The sequence below is a fragment of the Hesperophylax consimilis genome, chromosome 8 (assembly GCF_061612785.1).
Source record: "Hesperophylax consimilis isolate HC1 chromosome 8, BYU_Hcon_1.0, whole genome shotgun sequence".
Lineage (NCBI taxonomy): Eukaryota > Metazoa > Arthropoda > Insecta > Trichoptera > Limnephilidae > Hesperophylax > Hesperophylax consimilis.
The window spans coordinates 38,919,732-38,939,334 of NC_142843.1; the positions used below are offsets into that span (position 1 = coordinate 38,919,732).

The following is a 19,603-nucleotide window of genomic DNA, read 5'->3' on the forward strand; positions in this document are numbered from 1 at the left end:
TTGATGAATTTTTCAAATTTTATGAAACAACCCGTCCTTGAGATTGTGAGAATAAGTTTTTTAATGGATGTTCCAACCTTTAAATAACTCATTCAGCTCTCACAGCGTTAAGTGATCACTTCTGGATGTCGTTATAAAAATATTCACTATTAGATTCATGTTTCGACATACATACACAAGAGTCATCTATAAACTTAACCCGATTAAAACCGTTACTTTCCTATCTATTCAAAGAACAACACACCATAAAGTTTCACTGAAGATGTTAATCTTAACACAGCCCTAAAACTGCCTTGAAATTTGGTTTTCAATAATCCTTGTGTATAATCTGGAACGGCCCTAGATCACCCCCCCCTGGCGGATCACACCGGAACAATAATTTCCCGCCAGAACGGAGGGGAAGCGGAACGCGGATCCTGCTTGGTGTCACCTGGAGGCTGTTAATTGAAACACGGTGAACCTACGTGGGGACTTGAATAATGAATACACTGCCTAGGTTGGCCCTTGCAGTATTTTAAATCCCCGGAAAATCGAGGTCAATAATGATTGTGAAAAGTCTGAAGAGAAGTCCCATTTATTTTTTATTCTATTCTCTGTGGAAAATATTAAATAAGTCTCTAGTTCTAGTTTGATCACCTTTTGAATAGCTAAAAAAAGACTTACTACGTTTCATTACAAAAGCATTGGACCGCGTCGAATGTTTTTTATTGCGTAGCAAAAGGAAGCAAACCACATATTTTCCCAAATAGTCCAATTTAATATTCTTAGAGAATGTAAATATCTGTTGATTCAAGACATTTTTTTTCTCTTGCGTTTTAATATCTTGTACAGGATGCAGCAAAACAGACAGTGCAGTTTGTATCACCCGTGTGGTGATGGTAAGAACCTGGGAGAGGTCTTATTGTGTCGGGAGGGTCGTGCTGTTTTTATGTCGTAACCATGGATTGGTCCGGACAACACTGGGGCTTCGACGTCCGCACGTTTTTTGAAAATGGCCGTTATTTCAGCGGGCCTTTCCCGCTGCAATTTGCTATTTTTTTCCTGTGGGGCTACCTGAAGGAAAATGTTTTTAAACATCAAGGATCTGGAAGAACTCAAGGATCAAATTCTGAAGAAAATCGCCATACCCGTCGAGAGGTGCCAAAATGCTGCCGAAAACTTTAGAAATCGCCTTCATCAATGTATGCTGGGGGCCATCATTTGATGATGTCGTCTTCGGGACTTTATGTATAAAACGGCATGATGTACCGAATAAAATAAACTTGTATAATTTATGTAAGATGCGCCGTTTTCGCAATCCCGTTTATAACCGGATTAACAATAATTTGAAAAGATTTTTGGTAAATTAGCAATACTCATTTTTATCAGCGCGTATATAAACATTTATATCAATGGCAAGATGTTAAGTTAGTCGATGCCTGTATTTAGGCTGGTGGGATAGGGGGACTTATCGACGTTCAGTTGTTTGTTGTTGTTATTAGGTATTACATATTTGCCTCCATATCGGGCTCCGCTCGGGGCGTAGACAAAGTTAGTGATTTAATATCAACATTAAATAATCATATCTGTGTGTCTGGGCGCTACCTTTTGTGTTAAATGCGAGTAAATATTATCAAATTGAATACAGATCAATTGAAAATTAATTATAGTTGTAAAACCATATCAGATACAGAAACTTGAGTTCGTATTAGTAAATATTCACATTTTCACTTTTCATTATCACTTTTCGTATGTAGGTTACCCTACAGCGGCCGGGAGATCGTTGTGATTTTTTTGTTGGACGACAAACTAAGAACGGGTTGTTTCGGAGAATTTGAACAATTCATCAAATTTCAACGTTCATTTTCGGGTTCTGTGAAAGTCCTATTCAAGTTCTGTTATTATATCATTGTAGGCTAGTTGCTTGACAAAACTGAAATAAAAACAGAACTTGAAAAAATCTTTCACAGAACTTGAAAATGAACGATGAAATTTGATGAATTGTTCAAATTCTCCGAAACAACACGTCCTAACTGTTTTTCATGTGCTGCCCGCAGTTTCCAGATTTAAAAATATATATTTACACGTTTCAATTTATTTGAGTTCTCTCGACTACCACACGCAGAAAAATGATCATGTTAAAAAGATATCAAGCCAATTTATTGATAAAATGTTAGTCATACAAAATATATCGAAACATGGGTTATTTTCTTAATAAATATCATAACGGAATGCGACAATATTGGTATTTGCATGAACACGTATAACCAGAAGTCGGGGATGCCCGAGAAAGACATGGCACGATCAAGTGAATCAGATACTTGAGTCGGGCCATGTCAAGCGTCAGAATAATAGAATAGTATGTATGAGACGATGTATGAATGTAAATGAGGCAAGGAGTGTGTGCCAAGACCGAGCTATGTGGTGGTCCGTCCTCTCTGTCTATCCCTTCGGGGAAACGGTGTGATGGTTAATTAGTTAATTTCGTTTCATCACTTTTTAAAGGTGTGTAGAATTGTCATTGTGTTGAGTTATCCGGGTACTATTAGAAATAACTAGTGCGGACCCGTAAAAATCACGAAATAGTTTGAATTCTCGATTTTAGACATATCGGTTCCAATTTTTGAACCATTGTTAGTAGGTACTTTATCGCTTGTCTGAATTCTTTACACGACTGATTCAAATTTTGAATATGAAAATTAAATTCAAAGCAAATTTGAGTTCATTAAACTATGTTTCACGGTTACAAATTTAAGGGAAAAACAATCATGCGGAAAGAATATGTTAGATAAAAATTGTAAAATAAATGTAATTTATAATCTGTTTAGTATATTATTACGTACAAAATATCACACAAACAAAAATATTATGTATCCATCCAAATTAAATTCACGGATAACTCTTTTTGAAGGTTTCAGGCCGTATTAATACCCACAACATGAAACGAATTCAAAAATTAATCTCTCAAAGCGAAAGGCCCCGTAAGTCCTCTTATCAAAAATTAATTTCACTCTGAAACCTTTAAAATTTTCCATCAAATACTTGAATAGGACTTCCATTAAAGCACAAAGCGAAATCAATAACGGTTAAAACGTCATTTTTGGTCAAACAAAGGCAATATTAGCTTAATTTATACATTAATTTGTGAATATCGGTTGTGCTCCCAATGAAAGTTTAACTTCCCTAGTTTCGATAAACAAACAATGGCAATTGGAATCCAAACGTGGATTGAATAATGCAAATATTTCCAATGATTCCAAACATTAAACAATGATTCACTACAAACCCGCCATGTCCTTTTCACTTTCATGGAATACTTAATTTGATAAAGTTATTGCGCTTTACAGCACCAAAATATTTAAAATTGTTGACTCTTGCAGAAACAGGCCGTTCGTTTGATAGATTTGAGCATTAACGTCAGGGAGGAACGCAGTTCTCATTTTACCGGTATGTCAATTAGAGGTTCTACGTAGAACTAGCGTCATTGATTCCTTTGGTACAGCCTTGAGACAAGCCAAATGCATGTCCGATATTTTTGCACGATTGACACTTGTCATGGACACGGTGTCCGGAATATCATAGTATGAGCGGGAAACTTGCAAAGCTACATAACACAGAGAACCCATAAATACTTCTTCATTTTTACTGTCAGAGCTTTTAAGTTTTTCCCAAATTATTCGGCAACTAAAAGGTTAAAAAACTTTTAAAACCGGGTATATGCGTAAACGAATTTTAAAAGGCACTAACCACAGATTTTTTTGCATACCATATATATATACACCAAGTTTGCAAAAACGTTATGAGCGGTTGCTCGCTTTAATAATAATAATATTTGGCTAATTTATTTAGCGCCTTTTTTGTGAAAAATCACCTCAAGGGCGCTGTACAAATATATTTCATAAATAGTTAATACTAGAACAATTGACTTAACACTAGTAACTTACCTTTAAGACTTATATCTAGTGACTTACGACTAAGGCCTATAACTACTGTCTTAATGACATAAATATTTACATATATAGAAACTTACAACTAACATTAACAATCTAATTTTAATAGCGCCAGAAGAAGAAGGGACGTTTATTATACTAAGGTGTGTTTATAATTAATATTAGAACACGGGTGCAAGATGCGCCCAGTGGGTTTTTGACTATTTATTTGATATAAAAACGTGATATATTATAGGACCTAGAAATATGGGATACACGGTGAAATCAAGGTGGATTTATTAGCTTTAAACCGCAGTCAACATTTCATATGTTTCCTTATTAATATTTTGAGGAACGATATTAATTAAACAATAAATAAAACAATAAAATTTATATATAACCAATTTGATGTAGATTCACCAGTTTCACAGATCGTTTCTACGAATCGCTAGCCTCTGAGTATCCTTCCTCCAAAAACATAGGTATCTTTGAGACCCAGGTTCACTCATTAAAAAGTCCTTCACGCAGCATCCTCTAAATATGGAGTTAATATTAAAAAATACATGTACATTGCTCACACACACATTTTTCTATACTTAATCAACCCGATTTTACTAAACTACATAGGTAGTGTACAGAATATTTCACATACTAAAAATGCTAAAGAATTTACGTAGCGAGTTTTCAAATACTTATCGTGGCTGACCCAAATTCACCCGTTTGAGTGTCTATTTTATTACATACGATGATGGTACATTATGTTGCCGCTATAGATCACATCTCGTCCAACAGAGGTTGGGGATGTAATTTTGGAGGCGAGTGGACCATTCATCTTATCGGTTATCTCCTCAACCGACGACGGATAATTTGCATGCCACAAAACGTGCCCTGTTCGGTAACGACGGAAAAATTGACACATTTAGCCGTTTTTGTGTCATTTTCCGGTGATTTATCGTGAATGAAGATATGGGTACGTTTCCCCTTTGCTCATATTCGAGCGAAATCACACCACCATGTTCATGCGTGGATACGGCATCTGAATTGCTATATATCTCATAATAATAATAATAATACCTGGATGACTTTTATAGCGCCGTTTTTGTGCAAAAACACCTCAAGGGCGCCTCATATCGTGTATCATCTCGTATCTATATTATGGGTCGTAAAGGTGCACATAGAACAGAGTTGACTGGAGGAATTATGTAACTTTTTTATGGAAAACATTAATCCTTGTTTTAATTGTTAGCATAGTGACAATCTCCGCGGTAGAGGGATGAAATCCTTGGATCTGGTACCTTATATCGCGATTACGAAACCCGGAATGAGCGAAGGTTTATTTATTTAAATTAATAATAAATTATCTTAATAAAAAAACTTGCTTTACTTATCACAATCTCGATAAAACAGTTGTACACCAATATATTACAGAGAAAAAAAGAACATATAGTATTTTAAACATGGTGAAAAATTACGCAAACAATTGGTAGCAATAACAAATAGTAGAAGTAAGTACATAACGTGTGTACTTGTGAATTAAAGATTCAAAACAAATAAACAATATCAAAGATGTTACATTATTGTTCTATTTTATTTTATTTACAATAGTTTTAGAAACATAAAACAATTGCAGTAATTGGGAAAAAAAATGGATCTATAAATATTTAAATGTGTGTATATATTATATATCACAAAAAAACATAAATTTTTGAGGAAAATATGTTTTCTCAATTCCTCTTTAAACTTAACCATCTTCTCAATCTCAGTAACTTCCTTCAGGATTTTGTTATACAGTTGGAAGGCCTGGTACATGAGAGATTTCTGGGTGCTTGATTTTTTTCTTGCTGGCAATCTGATTTTCCTTGCATTTCTCGTCCCGTGTCCGTATATCTCGTGGTTGTAATTTATTTTTCTATTCAGTTCCTTAGACATCATCTCTATTTTAATTTTGCGTATACAAAGAAGTTCATTAAAATATATAATTTGTTTTACCGTTATGAAATTTAGCTCATTTAACTTGTCTCACATTGCTTTATTTTGCAATATTCGCATTTTCTCTTCGTTGTAGAGAAAAATAACACTTGAACAGCAATTAAAATGTAGTGATATAATTTTATTATACACGGTGTCCGGAAACTCGTAGTACAAGCGGGAAACTGGAGAATCTACACCACATGGGGAACCCAAATAAACATAAAGTTTTTTGATTTGAGCATTTTCACAAAAAAAAAAAAAAAACCAAAAAAAAAATTTTTTCGGCTATTTTAGGGTTAAACTTTTTTCTGGTGTTTAGGGTTGAACAACAGATGTTTTAACCCTGCAGAGCAGAAATATTTTATGATTACACCGGATTAAATGAAGGGTGATTTCAAAATAATGCTTCAAATCCGAGTTTCTTCATTTGTTTTACTTTCAAATAGTTTTAATTAGTTGGGTACTTTGATCTTCAGTAATAATTTATAAGAATTTGATTAAAAAAAATAATAAAAAAATCAACTTCTAACTCGATTTACTCGATAACGAAAGCTCAAATCAAAAAAAAATATACTACAAAATCGACTCCAAATGTGATGTAAATTCACCAGTTTCCCACTTGTACTACGAGTTTCCGGACACCCTGTATATTATCTGACATGTGTCTTTATTTACTTTTTTCGTATTCTGCCAAGGAATGAATGTCACATTGGTAAACCTAGAAAAGGTTGATAGGAAATGGAGCAAAGTCAAATATATATAGTTGTTAAACTGTCAGTTCACGAAACTTAGCTATGGTAAAAATAAAAACGACGAGCACACAAAACAAGTATCACCAAAAATTCACACGAGCCGAAAGGACGACTTCTCCAGCACAGCTCTTTGCATATTGACTGAGGAAAGATAGTCGTACACGGTCTTATCGGCAGAACCCGGTACTACAAAAAATAAGCCCCCACAACATCAGTTCGGTTTCTTTTGGGTATATCTGACGTTGAAAATATCAATGGTCAATGCAGCATCGTAAAGAAGCTCTATTGATTAGTGCGTCCTGAAATATAAGTTCTCGCTTTCGGGACATAAAAGTGTTCTGGATCTCTCACGGGTATACTTGTTACAAACGTATAACATCTTTCAGCATTGATGGATTAAGTACATTTCCAGAGATTAATATACCTGAATGAATTAAGTGGTGTAGCATTATAAATAATAATTCAACATAATTCACAATTAAAGCTTTCGATACCGATCGGGTTTCACTTGTACCCAAACTTCATCCAAAATATGAATCCAGTTGTGTTTAAACAAAATGATTATATTTCTATGTATAATGAATATTGGGCTATCTACGTATTTTTCTTCATCTTTTGATTCTCCTGTTGAGGTTTGATACCATTACCATTTGTTTTGTCTTTAGTCGTAGGTATTAAAAATAGTTCTTGCATAGTTAACGTTAATTCTTTGAGAATTTTCAGACAGGACGCTTTTCGTCTACAAGCACTTGGTTTCCTTTATTCTTTTTCGTCGACAAACAGTTTTAGTATCTACTTTGTTTTTATTGTTCTCATTATGTGGGCAAGCAGTTGAGTAGGTATTCCTTACTTTATGGTCGTAATGACTTCAAGTTCTTTTTTATGCTGCAGAATTTCCTCTTTGGTATCTCTTTCTGCAATGCAAAATTTCACAATTGTTCTTTCATTGTATCATTTTTTTTAATATCAATGGTATAAATATACCATACACAATAATTAAATGTCACAGAAAACAAGCATAATCAAACACTAGTTATAATTTAAACAAAAATAACAATTAACTGTGGCGTTTGATCACAAAATGACGACAGAAAATACAAAATTAATACAAGCTCTGGAAGGAGATACAAGTACATACAAAATATTATAAACGAGTATGAGTAGACTTAGGTTTAATTAATGATAATTTAGAAGATAAGATTCTATTGCCTTTTTATACCTAGCTATAGAATTAGAAGTGCAGTTAAACAGATCCGCTACATCTGCGTACCTATCACTAACTTCATGTAATCTAGGTACAAGCGAGTGTTAGAAATGCTCAGTACTGGAATTGTTACAATTACACAGGGTTTTAGAATGAATAGCTCTTACGGGTGCATGAAATTCAATGAGGTTAATTAAATCAACGCTGTATACACTACTTTTTCCAATTTCGAACATCAATATTAAATCGGATATAATTCTTCGATCTAAAATTATTTTTTTGAAGTATTTTTAGTTTATACTTTCAATGGGAATACCGAGTTTAAAATTAATGTGTCTTGGGAATTTGTGTTGAACTTTTTCCATTAAATCTGAATTATTTTATAATGGGGGACCAGATTAAGGCGTTATATTCGACTTGACTTCGAACTAAAGATGTGTACAAAATTTTCAAGGTTGATATATTCCTGAATGGTCTGGAGTTTCGAAGAATGAATCCAAGCATTTTCATTCCCTTATTATTAATTGCGTTTATGTGAGATATAAAGTTTAATTTAGAGTTGAAATGATGCCCAGGTTATTGAGTTCATGTGAATAAATAATTAACTGACTTATTTTGTAAAATCTTTTTGAATGACACTTATTTATATTAAGAAAAGATAAGAGTAAACCAATTAATTATCCCATTGAAGTTGTTTTATAGACATATACAATCTTCGGCGGTTTTATTTTTTTTTAATATTTTGAAATCGTCTGCAAAAAGTAATACGTTTACATCGTTATCAAATATATGAACAATATCGTTTATAAACATTAAAAACAAAATTGGGCCTAAATGAGATCCTTGTGAAATTCATCTGTTCCTTGAATTATAAATTCACATTTGTATTATTAGATCAATTTGAATATGTATTTATCTTATTATTCATCACTAATTAGTGCCACGTGTTCAAATCTGATTGTAATCTAAACAAATATATCATTAGATAAACAATTGTGTTGGCGTTGATTCTGTAATCCTAAAATACAGGAAATGCTACAACACGGATTACATTGTAATAATATAGCCGTATTATTAGAGTAAAGCAACAGTAAATGACAAGTCGCAATCACGATTAGCTTTGTAAATACATTATATTATTATTGTTAACTTTGTTACTGGTTACAACAAGATGAGATCGGTGATAAGATAAAATGAAATATGTCTCTAGACAGCCTGCTTTGGCTACCACTGCTGTAACAATACGTAATTGCCTCGTCTGTACGTTTTATCTCAGCACCGTAATAATAGGCCCCCTCGCTAGTCGCTAGCCAGCTTCCACAATCATTTACATCTAAGCAAATGAGCATTCGCAAATTAATAGTTGTGCCCATTTAAAAACTATTATTAGCCACAAAGATGAAAAGATTTTACGTAAAAGTAATGAAGCAGTAAAAATTTATTATATATTATCTTTAATGTCATTTTAATAACAATAAACACTCTGCTAATTTCTGTAGCGCCATTTTTGTTATTTATCTTCAGACATAAAGGCAAAACTTTTTCTGAAAAAGATGTATGCTAGATGATGGCCGCTAGCTAGCTAGAGTTCTTATGTATGTAAAAATTATTGTTTTAAAATTATTAGGTATAACTATTAGTTTTTGCGCAGTGTAAATGATTAATGTACCTTTTTTGTTCCAGATGTCGTGTGAAGTCTGGTCTTCGTCTCCTGGGAGCCACCTCCGCTTCGGAGCAGTGGAGCACCACGGTGGAGCTGAAGCCCAAGATGGCCACCGTCACGGCAGTCCGGAAGGATATACCTGATCAGCAGTCACCGCCAAGGTTAACAAATGCCCCATATTCAATTGAAACACCATTTAAAACTGGTTGAAACGGGTTGAAACTTATTGAAACAAGTTTATTTGCTTAATATATAACGCTTATACTGCAACTATATTTTTATTTTTTCTATTCTGTTATATTAACTTAACCGTGTTATATTAACTTAAACTGATTTGAAACACTCTTATTATATGTTCAGCGTTTTTCGTTGTAAAACTCAAAAAAAAGGAGTAGGTAACTGTTTAAAATGACTAATTCAATATCTCAGTTCAATGGTTTTAGCCTCGTTCTGAAAGTTCGGCGGTGAACTTTAGCTTCCCTAAAGCCTTTGAACTTTGACATTCCAAAAAAATCGTTCTGCTTTAAAAAAAAAAACAGCTGGAGAGTTTTAGGTTTTCATTTCAATAATGCAAAGAATGCAAATATAATTATGATGGTAGGTACTTGAATTTAAGGAATATTTTTACCTCTGTTTTGATGAATTACTTCTGTTTAAACCACTATTTTAATAAAAAACATATCTACATGTTTCAAAACCACAGGTTCCTTCATCATCATAAAATCGTAATAAACTATATTCAAAGTATATTGAAAATTTAGACGTATATAAGAATAGACAAATAAGCATAAACAAAAATAATAAAAAAAACACTTTAGCGAGGGGGAGCAGGTAAATAATTAATTTAATTAATAATTATTGCATTTATATAACAAAAACTTCCCTGTATAAATTCCAACAACAGATTATTTGCTCGGAACATGGAGCTGAAATTCCAACAAAATGTAGAATAATTCATGATTTTTTTAGTTGAATTTCAACATGTAAATAAAAAAAAGGTTACTTCGATCTCTATCGAAAGGATATGAAGGCAATGCTGTCATTAAATGTCTTCTGTATTGTTGTCATAATTTGCTACTGATGTTTTAAAATTCCAGTGTCATATTTACAACGTCCGCAGTAATAATATTATGTGAAAAGTCGTGGTGTTATTCGGCTTTAAAAATAAAAGTAGGCAACTCACCTCTGAATACAACTATCTAACTGTATGAATATATTCAGATGCAGACAGGGGTGCAGATTGACTAGATTTTGATGTAAAATTAAGATTTTTAAATTGGGTTTTTTGTAACTTTATCAAAAATCCATTCTTTCCCCTGCTGCTTCAAGGTCTATTATCATACCGGAGGCGGAGCCAGTTGGGCGTTTCTATTACTCGGCATATTTTCTGCCCCGGGCATTTTTTTTGCCCATTGCATTTGCGCCAGAGCTTCTTGCCGACCCTTTTTCCGGCGCTTTGTTTGTTGTTGTTGATTACAATGTGCCCTGTTGTTATAACCGTAGCCTCTGACCCATATTATTGGGGTCGGTCTTTGTGTCGCGGTTAACAGTTGCCAGAACCTATCTATGCATCTGCTTTAACACCCTCGCTGATTTAGAGTACGGTCCTGCTTACCAAGCTTTTTGTATGGATTGATTTTCTGTATGAACAGCCCAGTCACGTTATATAGGTACCCAAGGATATTACATACATAGTAAATAGGTGATAATACATTAGAAAAATAAACTCAAACATTAACTTCCCACTTTTATAGCATCGATCGACGAATTTAATGTTTGAAGGATCCGATCGTGTCTGATTACGACTATGATCGAAACGATAATAAAGTATTAGTTCATATGAAGCAGATTTTATGAAGATACATTATAATTTAAAATAAAACAATAACTTAGGAAACACCGCTTTTATTTTTAACGTTGTTTCTGAAACCTTAATATAATTATTGGTAACACAATCTTGTGGATTTTACATTTAAGTAGAATATTGTACTGCCCCATCTGAAGCTACGGTTGTAGCGAAACCCGGTCGGAATTATGTATAAAACTTAAGAGTGATTTTTACTAAGTTATTGTTTTATTTTAAAGTAAAAAGTAATTAAGTAAATCCGTTAGATAGGATCTTTACGTTAATGGATGGATGGTTATATCTGGAGTATAGGTGATATGTGGAATGCTGTGTTTGTTCAAAAGTATGGAACTAGGATCATTGATTCCCTTGGAACTGATTAGTGAATGATTTGTAATATGTTGTGTTCCCTCCCTTTGTTTTCTCTTCATCGTCAATGGTGACAAAGTCCAAGCCCTAAGGTAAACCTCGGGTGTTAATGTAGTACCTACTCGTACGTACGTAATAATTTTCAAAGGGATTCTTTCGATTTTACATTCTTGCTCATTTAATTTACAACCTACATAAATGTGAAAAATAAATCAATTTTGTCTTCATTATTATGACTTAAAGAAATCCTTTGTCTTGAGAACTTGTACTTAATGTTTGCTTTCACAGTGTTGATCTCACTCATTAATTGTTTGTTTCTTTGATTATCAATTATTTCCGCTCAAATTCTCAAAACGACGCCGAGGCAGCGAAAACTCATCAAGCAAACGGTATTAATGATCTCCTAATTAGCAGATATCTCTGCGCGATGTTATTCCTCCCCCAGAGAACCTTTATTCTGAGAAATTTAATAAGAAAAGTACTTTGCCAGTCCGAGAAAGGAAAGACGTGTATTCGCTCGCGAAGGATCCCCATAGAATATTTAAATTAAAAAAGTTAAGTGCATTTGAATGAGTTTAATAACATTTTCTTATTCACTGGAGATGAAAAAAAAGGAGTACGTATTTTAGGTTTCAGGTGTGTTGAATTGTCATTTTGTTGAGATATCCATTCACTGTATTTTAGATTGTTCAGCTCTTTTTTTACTTTCTTAATTGGTCTTAAAATAATAAAATAAGCATTTAATATATTTTATTATAGGTATAATCAAAAATACATAATGATATACAATTTTAGTAATTTTTAAAAGAAAAGATAATGCATATTTTGGAAACTCAATAGATAATTTTACCGGAAAATAAAATGTTATTTAATTTTTTTTTACATGAAAAAGATTCGATCCTTGAAACGTTCCTTTGAATGTTTTTGTTTTGCGGTGAGTAATATCGCATTATAAAGCTCAAGGCTAAATCTTATTATTTGGTTTTGGGAAACTTCATTCTAATAATAGGTAGGTACCTCAATATAATGGGTAGGTACTTCGATCATTACAGACATAATCAAATATAAAATTTTGTTAATAAAGCAACTGAGTTATGTACAATAAATAATGTATATTTCTTAATATTCACATGTAAAAGCCCCGAAAAAGGGCGTTAATCACAGATATAGGAATTAATAGACGAGAAGATAATGGCGAGGGGTAAAATCAACTGTTGAAGAACGAAGGGAGTGAAGCTGACTGTGATTCGTCAATAAATCAATCTGACAGTAAATAGGCATCTCGCATTATAATATCACCATTTACTTCTTAAAAAAGCAGATGACTGTGATTCGTCAATAAATCAATCTGACAGTAAATAGGCATCTAGCATTATAATATCACCATTTACTTCTTAAAAGTAAAATCTGCTTTGGAATGAATAGACATTTTTACATGGGAGCGCAAATTACTCGCCACGTTATGAACAAATTTGCGAAGTCCAAATTCGGCAAAAAAATTCGGTTCATTTTCAGAGTCGAATATTTCGTTTAAGTATTTAGTTAAGACACTTTTATAAATGTTCATAATTTACTTCCCAGCAACCAACCAGCTTTGTGTTTCGCGTCCAGACGTTTCTCGATGTGATAGTAACAACTGATTCATATTATACGATGTGAATATGCTTAAAATAAAGTAAAATAATGCTTATATATGGAATGTAATACGACAATTGGGTTTATTCTCTTTTTCACATCTATTTTTACAAGTTTTCATATCATAAGTCAACATTTTGCCGTGTTATTTCGTAAAATGAACCGATGATGCCTCGACCATAGTTCGCACAAGAATGATGACGTCACGTTTTCAAATTTCACTTGAGGCCATATGCGAGCACAGCCGGCTCCAATGGAACCGGTATGGGGAGTGGGGATAATACGCTTTTAATCACTTAGGGCAGGTCTACTAATATTCATATGTCTATGGCGTTAATAAATAATTAAGAAAATTCTCAAAGCTGAATACAAAGCATGATGGTTTTTCGCTAAGTAAATTGCTTTTAAGATATTTTTCCGACGTAAAATATTTTCTATTAGAAAAATTAAACCTGAAAATATATATACATAAAAAGTTTAATCCATCCAACAAACCCTGCCTATTCTACTTTCTTATATACAATAATATCTCAATATAGCTCAAGGCTGCCTGTAAACCAGATTATTAAACCCCAACCCCAACTGGTGTACGGTACACCGGGACATGAGTACTCCTGGCTGGGGTGGTAAATTGTATCGTAACACAATTTAAACTTTTCAGGTCCGAAGAGGTGCTGACCTGGGCTGCCGAGGCCGGTGGAGCGGCTGGTCGCGGCTCTGCGCGTCTGTCGTGTTCCGTGCGGTACGCGCGCGCGCTGAGCGTGCCCGCTTCGCTGTCTCCTGGCGCTGAAGAGGAAGAGGCGCCCGAGCACGTTGCACCAAGGAAGATTGTACTCAGGATGGACATTGACAAGGATGATATTCAGGCTGTTTTGCCGATTTCTAAGGTAAGATTTTACTGTCATTATTAACTTGTTAATATAATACTTTTCACTAAAAAATAAGAGACCACCTCTTTGTGGTTTATTGGTGTTGTAATATTTATACTATACGAAAATTACGAAAATAGGGGAAAAACGAATGATTGCGTTGCACATCAAGATGCAGAAATTATTGACGGTCCTCGAATAGAATCTAGCATTTTTATCAATTCTTTTCATCTTGACTCTTAAGTTTTTCTTTAATTCTTGAAATTTGATCGATATCTAGGTACAATTAATTAAATGTGGGTACAGATCCAAAAGGTAGCCAGTGCACGTGCATATGCAAACTATCGAAATATACTAAAAAAATAAAGTAATGAACGAAATCTTTTCACCCATAAACTTTTTGGTATGTAACAACAGTATCGCCCCCGACTGCATAAATAAGTTTGTCTTTCTGTATTATTTGGGTTAATACTATTACTCAGGAATTATAATTTTCTTTTCCGCGCTTTTTTATCGTAAAATTCAAATAGAAGGCAATGTGCAAACATTTTCATTTGAACAGCTTAAATTCTTAAACATTTTAAATGGCTTAATGTAGAAGTTCTCGATTAGCATTTTTGCATTCAACCTTTTTTATGCATAGTACCTACACGTTTTATTTTAAAACATAGAATATTTTGAGTAATTTTATTATGTTTAAACATGAACAAGTTTCCCTCTTGTAGCTTTTACGTGATAAGTAGTTTGGCCTCGTTCGCTTTAAACACCGCCGCGCCACGTTATGTGCTTGTTGTTGCACTAATTATAACAACTGCAATGTTATGATTTTACCTGCCTTCAGCAAAAACACGCAGGTTTAACTCCACTTGATTATTTTGCAAAAGAAAAACAAAGTTAGGTTTTATAAAATAACTGAATTAAATGCAGTTAAGATGTTTTAAGGTTAGGTTACTCAAGTGGCGGCCATCTTTACAACTGGAGTGGCCAGACTGCAAAATAATCCGTATCCATAAATGTCTTTAGGTAGAAACTAGATAGGTAGGAACTTCCTCGAAGCAGCAGCGTTTAATTATCGAACAGCACACAAAATACTAGTATTGTGTACGAGTATTTAGCCGCTGTTCCTTTTAAGTGTTCGCCAATAATGACCAACCAAGCTCAGTCCAGGCAGGGAATAGCGTGGTACGAGTTTTAATATCACAAATGCCCCTTCTCTATAGGCAAAGTTTGCCGCATTGTCTAACTATCGGGGATTTTGTGTAAGCCTTTTAAATTTCCAGCAATATTGCTGTTCATTTCGGCTCAACAATATGGTAGTTCATTTTAGTTCGGCGATGTTTTGTTTCGAACTCGCATATTTTATTTTCAAAATATCTAGAATCGGCGATGATGTTTCACAAAATCTGATTGATAAAAATATATTAGTTTTATTTTAAATATATGTACACCATCGATTTCTTAGTCGATCCATTCAGATTAAGCATTTTCTGTTGGCGGGGAATGTATGAAATTGAAATATTTTACACGATTAATACTTCTTTCGAAAGTGATGTATTGAAGTATCCCAGTGTTTTTATTTTTAATATAACACGTAAACATTCGTATCAACCGCCTTTACTTTTTATCTAATCAAAGCTTTTTATACACTTATTAATTTTCAGTTTAGCATCTCATTTTTAAGGTATATTCAAAGTGATTATTTGATAGGCGGCTGGCTTTCTTTAAAATACTTACATCTAATTGAATTTCGCTTTTGTTTACGGGAGTGAATGAATGCAAATCTTGGAAGCGGAAATTAACCCACTTCCCGACATCCAATCAAGCTGAAACTTGACAGATAGACTCGTTGTCAATGACAATAACAATAATAATATTTGGATTATTTGTATAGCGTCGTTTTTGTGCAAAATCACCTCAAGGGCGCTGTAAGCATTCTATCAACACACATATACAGTTAATATAAATGTCGGTCCTAACCGATCGGCATTTGGCGGGTTGGTAGAGTTGTCGACTCCATTTCCTGCTCCATTATTAGTCGACGACTTCCGTTGTTTAGGGCGGGTTGTTTCACAGCATTTGAACATTTCATCAAATTTATAAAGTTAATATTCAAGTTGTGTTACTATCCATGTACAAACTTTCTTTAGGCGGGTAGGCAGGTACAATAATATTGAAAATCTCAGTCAAAGTTACCACCTTGTCAAAGTATGGTTAAAGTTATGTTATGGAATATTCCTAAATTTATAGATAGCAGACTTTCTGAAAATGTCTTCACTTATCTGTCTTTCTTATATTATCTTGATAAATTCGTTTTATCGATATCGAAGGTTCAACAAACTTCTTAAATAGATATTAACGCCAGGAAAACTTTTGGCAGTAGCCCCACGACGTATTTTCCGTATTTGGAAATCTGATAGTAACAGTAAAAGACGAGAACACTGAACACTGGTGAACAGTGTAGTGCCTACATTTAGGAAAAGTATCTCCTATCTCTGTGATCCTCTGTGATCCTGGTACTGTGTGATTCGGTACTTCAATGAGATGCCAATCAGCAATGTGTACATTCAATACACTGCCTACCTTAATCCAATTACGTAGAAAGCCGCCTTGTTATTTGTAAAGGTGTAAAAACCCACAGATTCGTAGATAGTTCAAATTCTAAATTAGATTTTTTATACAAACAAATAGGTTATCTTGAGAAATTATTATTCTCTATCGTGTCAACAAATTAATAAGTAATTATTTATTGAAGGCAATATTAGCGATTCTTAAACGAAAATTGAAAGAGAAAAATCGGAAAAGGGTACGGTCACATCTAGGACTTGAACCCAGGACCCTCGTCTTGTCGGGACGCCGCTCTACCAACTGAGCTAATGGGATCCTATCTCCTTCGGTCATATTTAACTGTATCGTACTTCGAATGAGAACTACCAACATTGTCTTCATTTTATCATCGCACATTTTTATTGGCTGCTATCTTTATGTATAATCGCAAGATTCAACTCGAACTAATAGCTATCTAGACAGTGTCTTGGATGAATATATCCTATTTATATTTTAATATGCGACATCTATTGACTTTTCTGCTGAAGTCTAGAATGAATATATTTTTTTTTGGAATAACTTAATGAGTAAAATCTCAATTTGTAATATTTAATTATTGAAGACAATATTAGCAATTCTTAAACGAAAATTTGAAACGGAAAAATCAGAAAAGGGTACGGTCACATCTAGACTTGAACCCAGGACCCTCGTCTTGCCGGGATGCCGCTTTTCCCCGTAAGACGAAGACTCTGTCCTGGATTAGTCTTCAATAATTAAATATTATAATTTGAGATTTTACCTATTAAATTATTTAAAAAAAACAACTATAATATTAAATCTAGATTATCAAATTTTCAGGAGATTAATTAATATTTAAGGTGTGTCAATCAGTTTTATCGGTATGATGAATTTAATAATGTCTAGTTTTAAATTTACGGATATTTTTTCTTTTTCTTAGCAACATTTTAGGTTGTTAAGGGACGTACTTGACATACTTTATTTAACCAGTGATTCCGAACATGATTTGGAGTAAAAAATATTAATGAAACTTTTGGTCTCCGGTGTCCTTTTTAACTTGTTTTTTTCAACTTAAAACCTTAAAAAAGCAGTAGAATTAGATAGGTAGGGCCGAGTTGAAGGGTTTGACAGTTACTCGGCAGAGTGAGCAGTTGACATGTTTAAGAACTTTTTTGTTTTGTTCTGAAGCTAGAAAAAATGAAAAAAAAACAAACAAAAGTCGCCGGAAACCGAAATTTCATTTATATTTTTCACTCCAAATAATGTCAGGAATCGCTGATTAAGTCAAATACGTCCCTAACAACCTGTATAATGGAGAAAAAATTATTCTTCACTTTGAGAAGTTGATTCATAAACTCAAAATAACACTTTTATTTAATCCAAATAAAGTAGTGTATGTTAACGAACGCAAAGGAACTTATCTTAGATTTTACTCAACGTATAAAAAAGCGCAGTTGCATAATACTTATTTCAGCGAAAAATTATACATCGTTGATAGAGAGTGGTTATATATGATACTACCAATGTCCTAATTATTTAACTTTATATGCTCTTACAAAAATGCATGGTAAAGCAGTAGGTGGAAAAAAGTAATCATTTTACCTGAAAATCTTATTATGCCTGCCTTTCCGGAAAAGTGCGTATCTCGTTTCCGGAAATAACCTTGAAAGTCTCGTATTGAGGGTGTATTTATCCCCCCCCCCTCCACGCCTTAACCCCATAGCTTCCTTCCCAGAACTTATCCCCCTCCCCCGCCTTAACCCACAGCTTCCTGCCCAGAACGTCGTTCAAGGAAATGAGATTCTTTTGTTTGTCGGAGACACAAATAGAAATCGCTTCCCAGAAATATTTTATATTTGGATAAAGAAACAGATCATATTTATGAACTACAATGTTATAAAAGTAAATATATAGTATTTTTACAATTGATCCGAATTATTTTGTTGCGTATTAAAAAGTGTTTCAGGTGAAATCTATGAATATACAGAATATGTTTCTATAAAAGCTCGCGAATGGTTAAATAAGGCGGCATGATATTCGCACTGCTGTTTCAGTCTAGAATTTCTAGATCAATGAACACCATATTTAGCTCGAATAATCTGCAGAGCTTTGAAATATCCGTTTTACTATTAAGAATAAATTAAGAAGGACAGGTATAGTTTGTTACATATAGTTAAGCATAAAATTCCATTCCGGCTTAACTTTGCATGAAAATGTATTTGTGTATCATGTAAGTTATTTTTCGAAGTGTATCTGATTTTAAGACCAATTTTATCTAAAATTTTTCATTACCAAATTTAAAATAAAACGGATATCTTGTTTTTAAATGATTGGAACAGCCAACACACTGAAGGTTCTACAAAATTTAGGCTTCATGTCAAAATTCACAGTGCCATATACAAATGGCTCCGGTATCGTCACCGAGTTCCGGTACTTCCGTCCTTCCTCTGAATATCCCCAGATCTCGTCAGCTGATTCACCCCTTTCAGCCAACCCTCTGGGTCAGCGATCTGTGACCTGATTGGTCGGGGGTTGGGAAGGCTCCAATCTAATCTGCTTTCAACAAAGCCGTTCGCGCTTGCGACCCGCCGTGCCACACAGGCCGCAGTGCCACACAGCCACACAGCCCTACAGCCACACAGCCAGTCATACGGCCACACGGACCTCCGGCTGCAGGGGTCCATAACTGTCAAAGGCTCACTAATAATTGATTATTAGGTTGACAAAGGCCTTCTGCGATGATCGTCATGCAACTGAGTTGTGGATCATCGGGTTGGCGTCGTACAAAAGGTTTCATGGGGACGTTTTGTGCTCAAGTCAAAGT

The 19,603-nt window shown here is 34.0% G+C and overlaps 1 protein-coding gene across 4 annotated transcripts in view; it reads left to right on the forward strand.

Moving 5' to 3' along the window:
• The window catches only part of dtn (transmembrane protein 132C dtn), a 455,092-nt gene that overhangs the window by 391,957 nt on the left and 43,532 nt on the right, over positions 1-19,603 (forward strand). For all 4 annotated transcript variants that reach the window (XM_089634237.1, XM_089634240.1, XM_089634238.1 and 1 more), the window contains exons 4-5: positions 9,519-9,659; positions 14,010-14,235. In XM_089634237.1, coding sequence (XP_089490363.1) covers positions 9,519-9,659; positions 14,010-14,235 — 367 coding nt within the window. The remainder of the gene's footprint in view (positions 1-9,518; positions 9,660-14,009; positions 14,236-19,603) is intronic.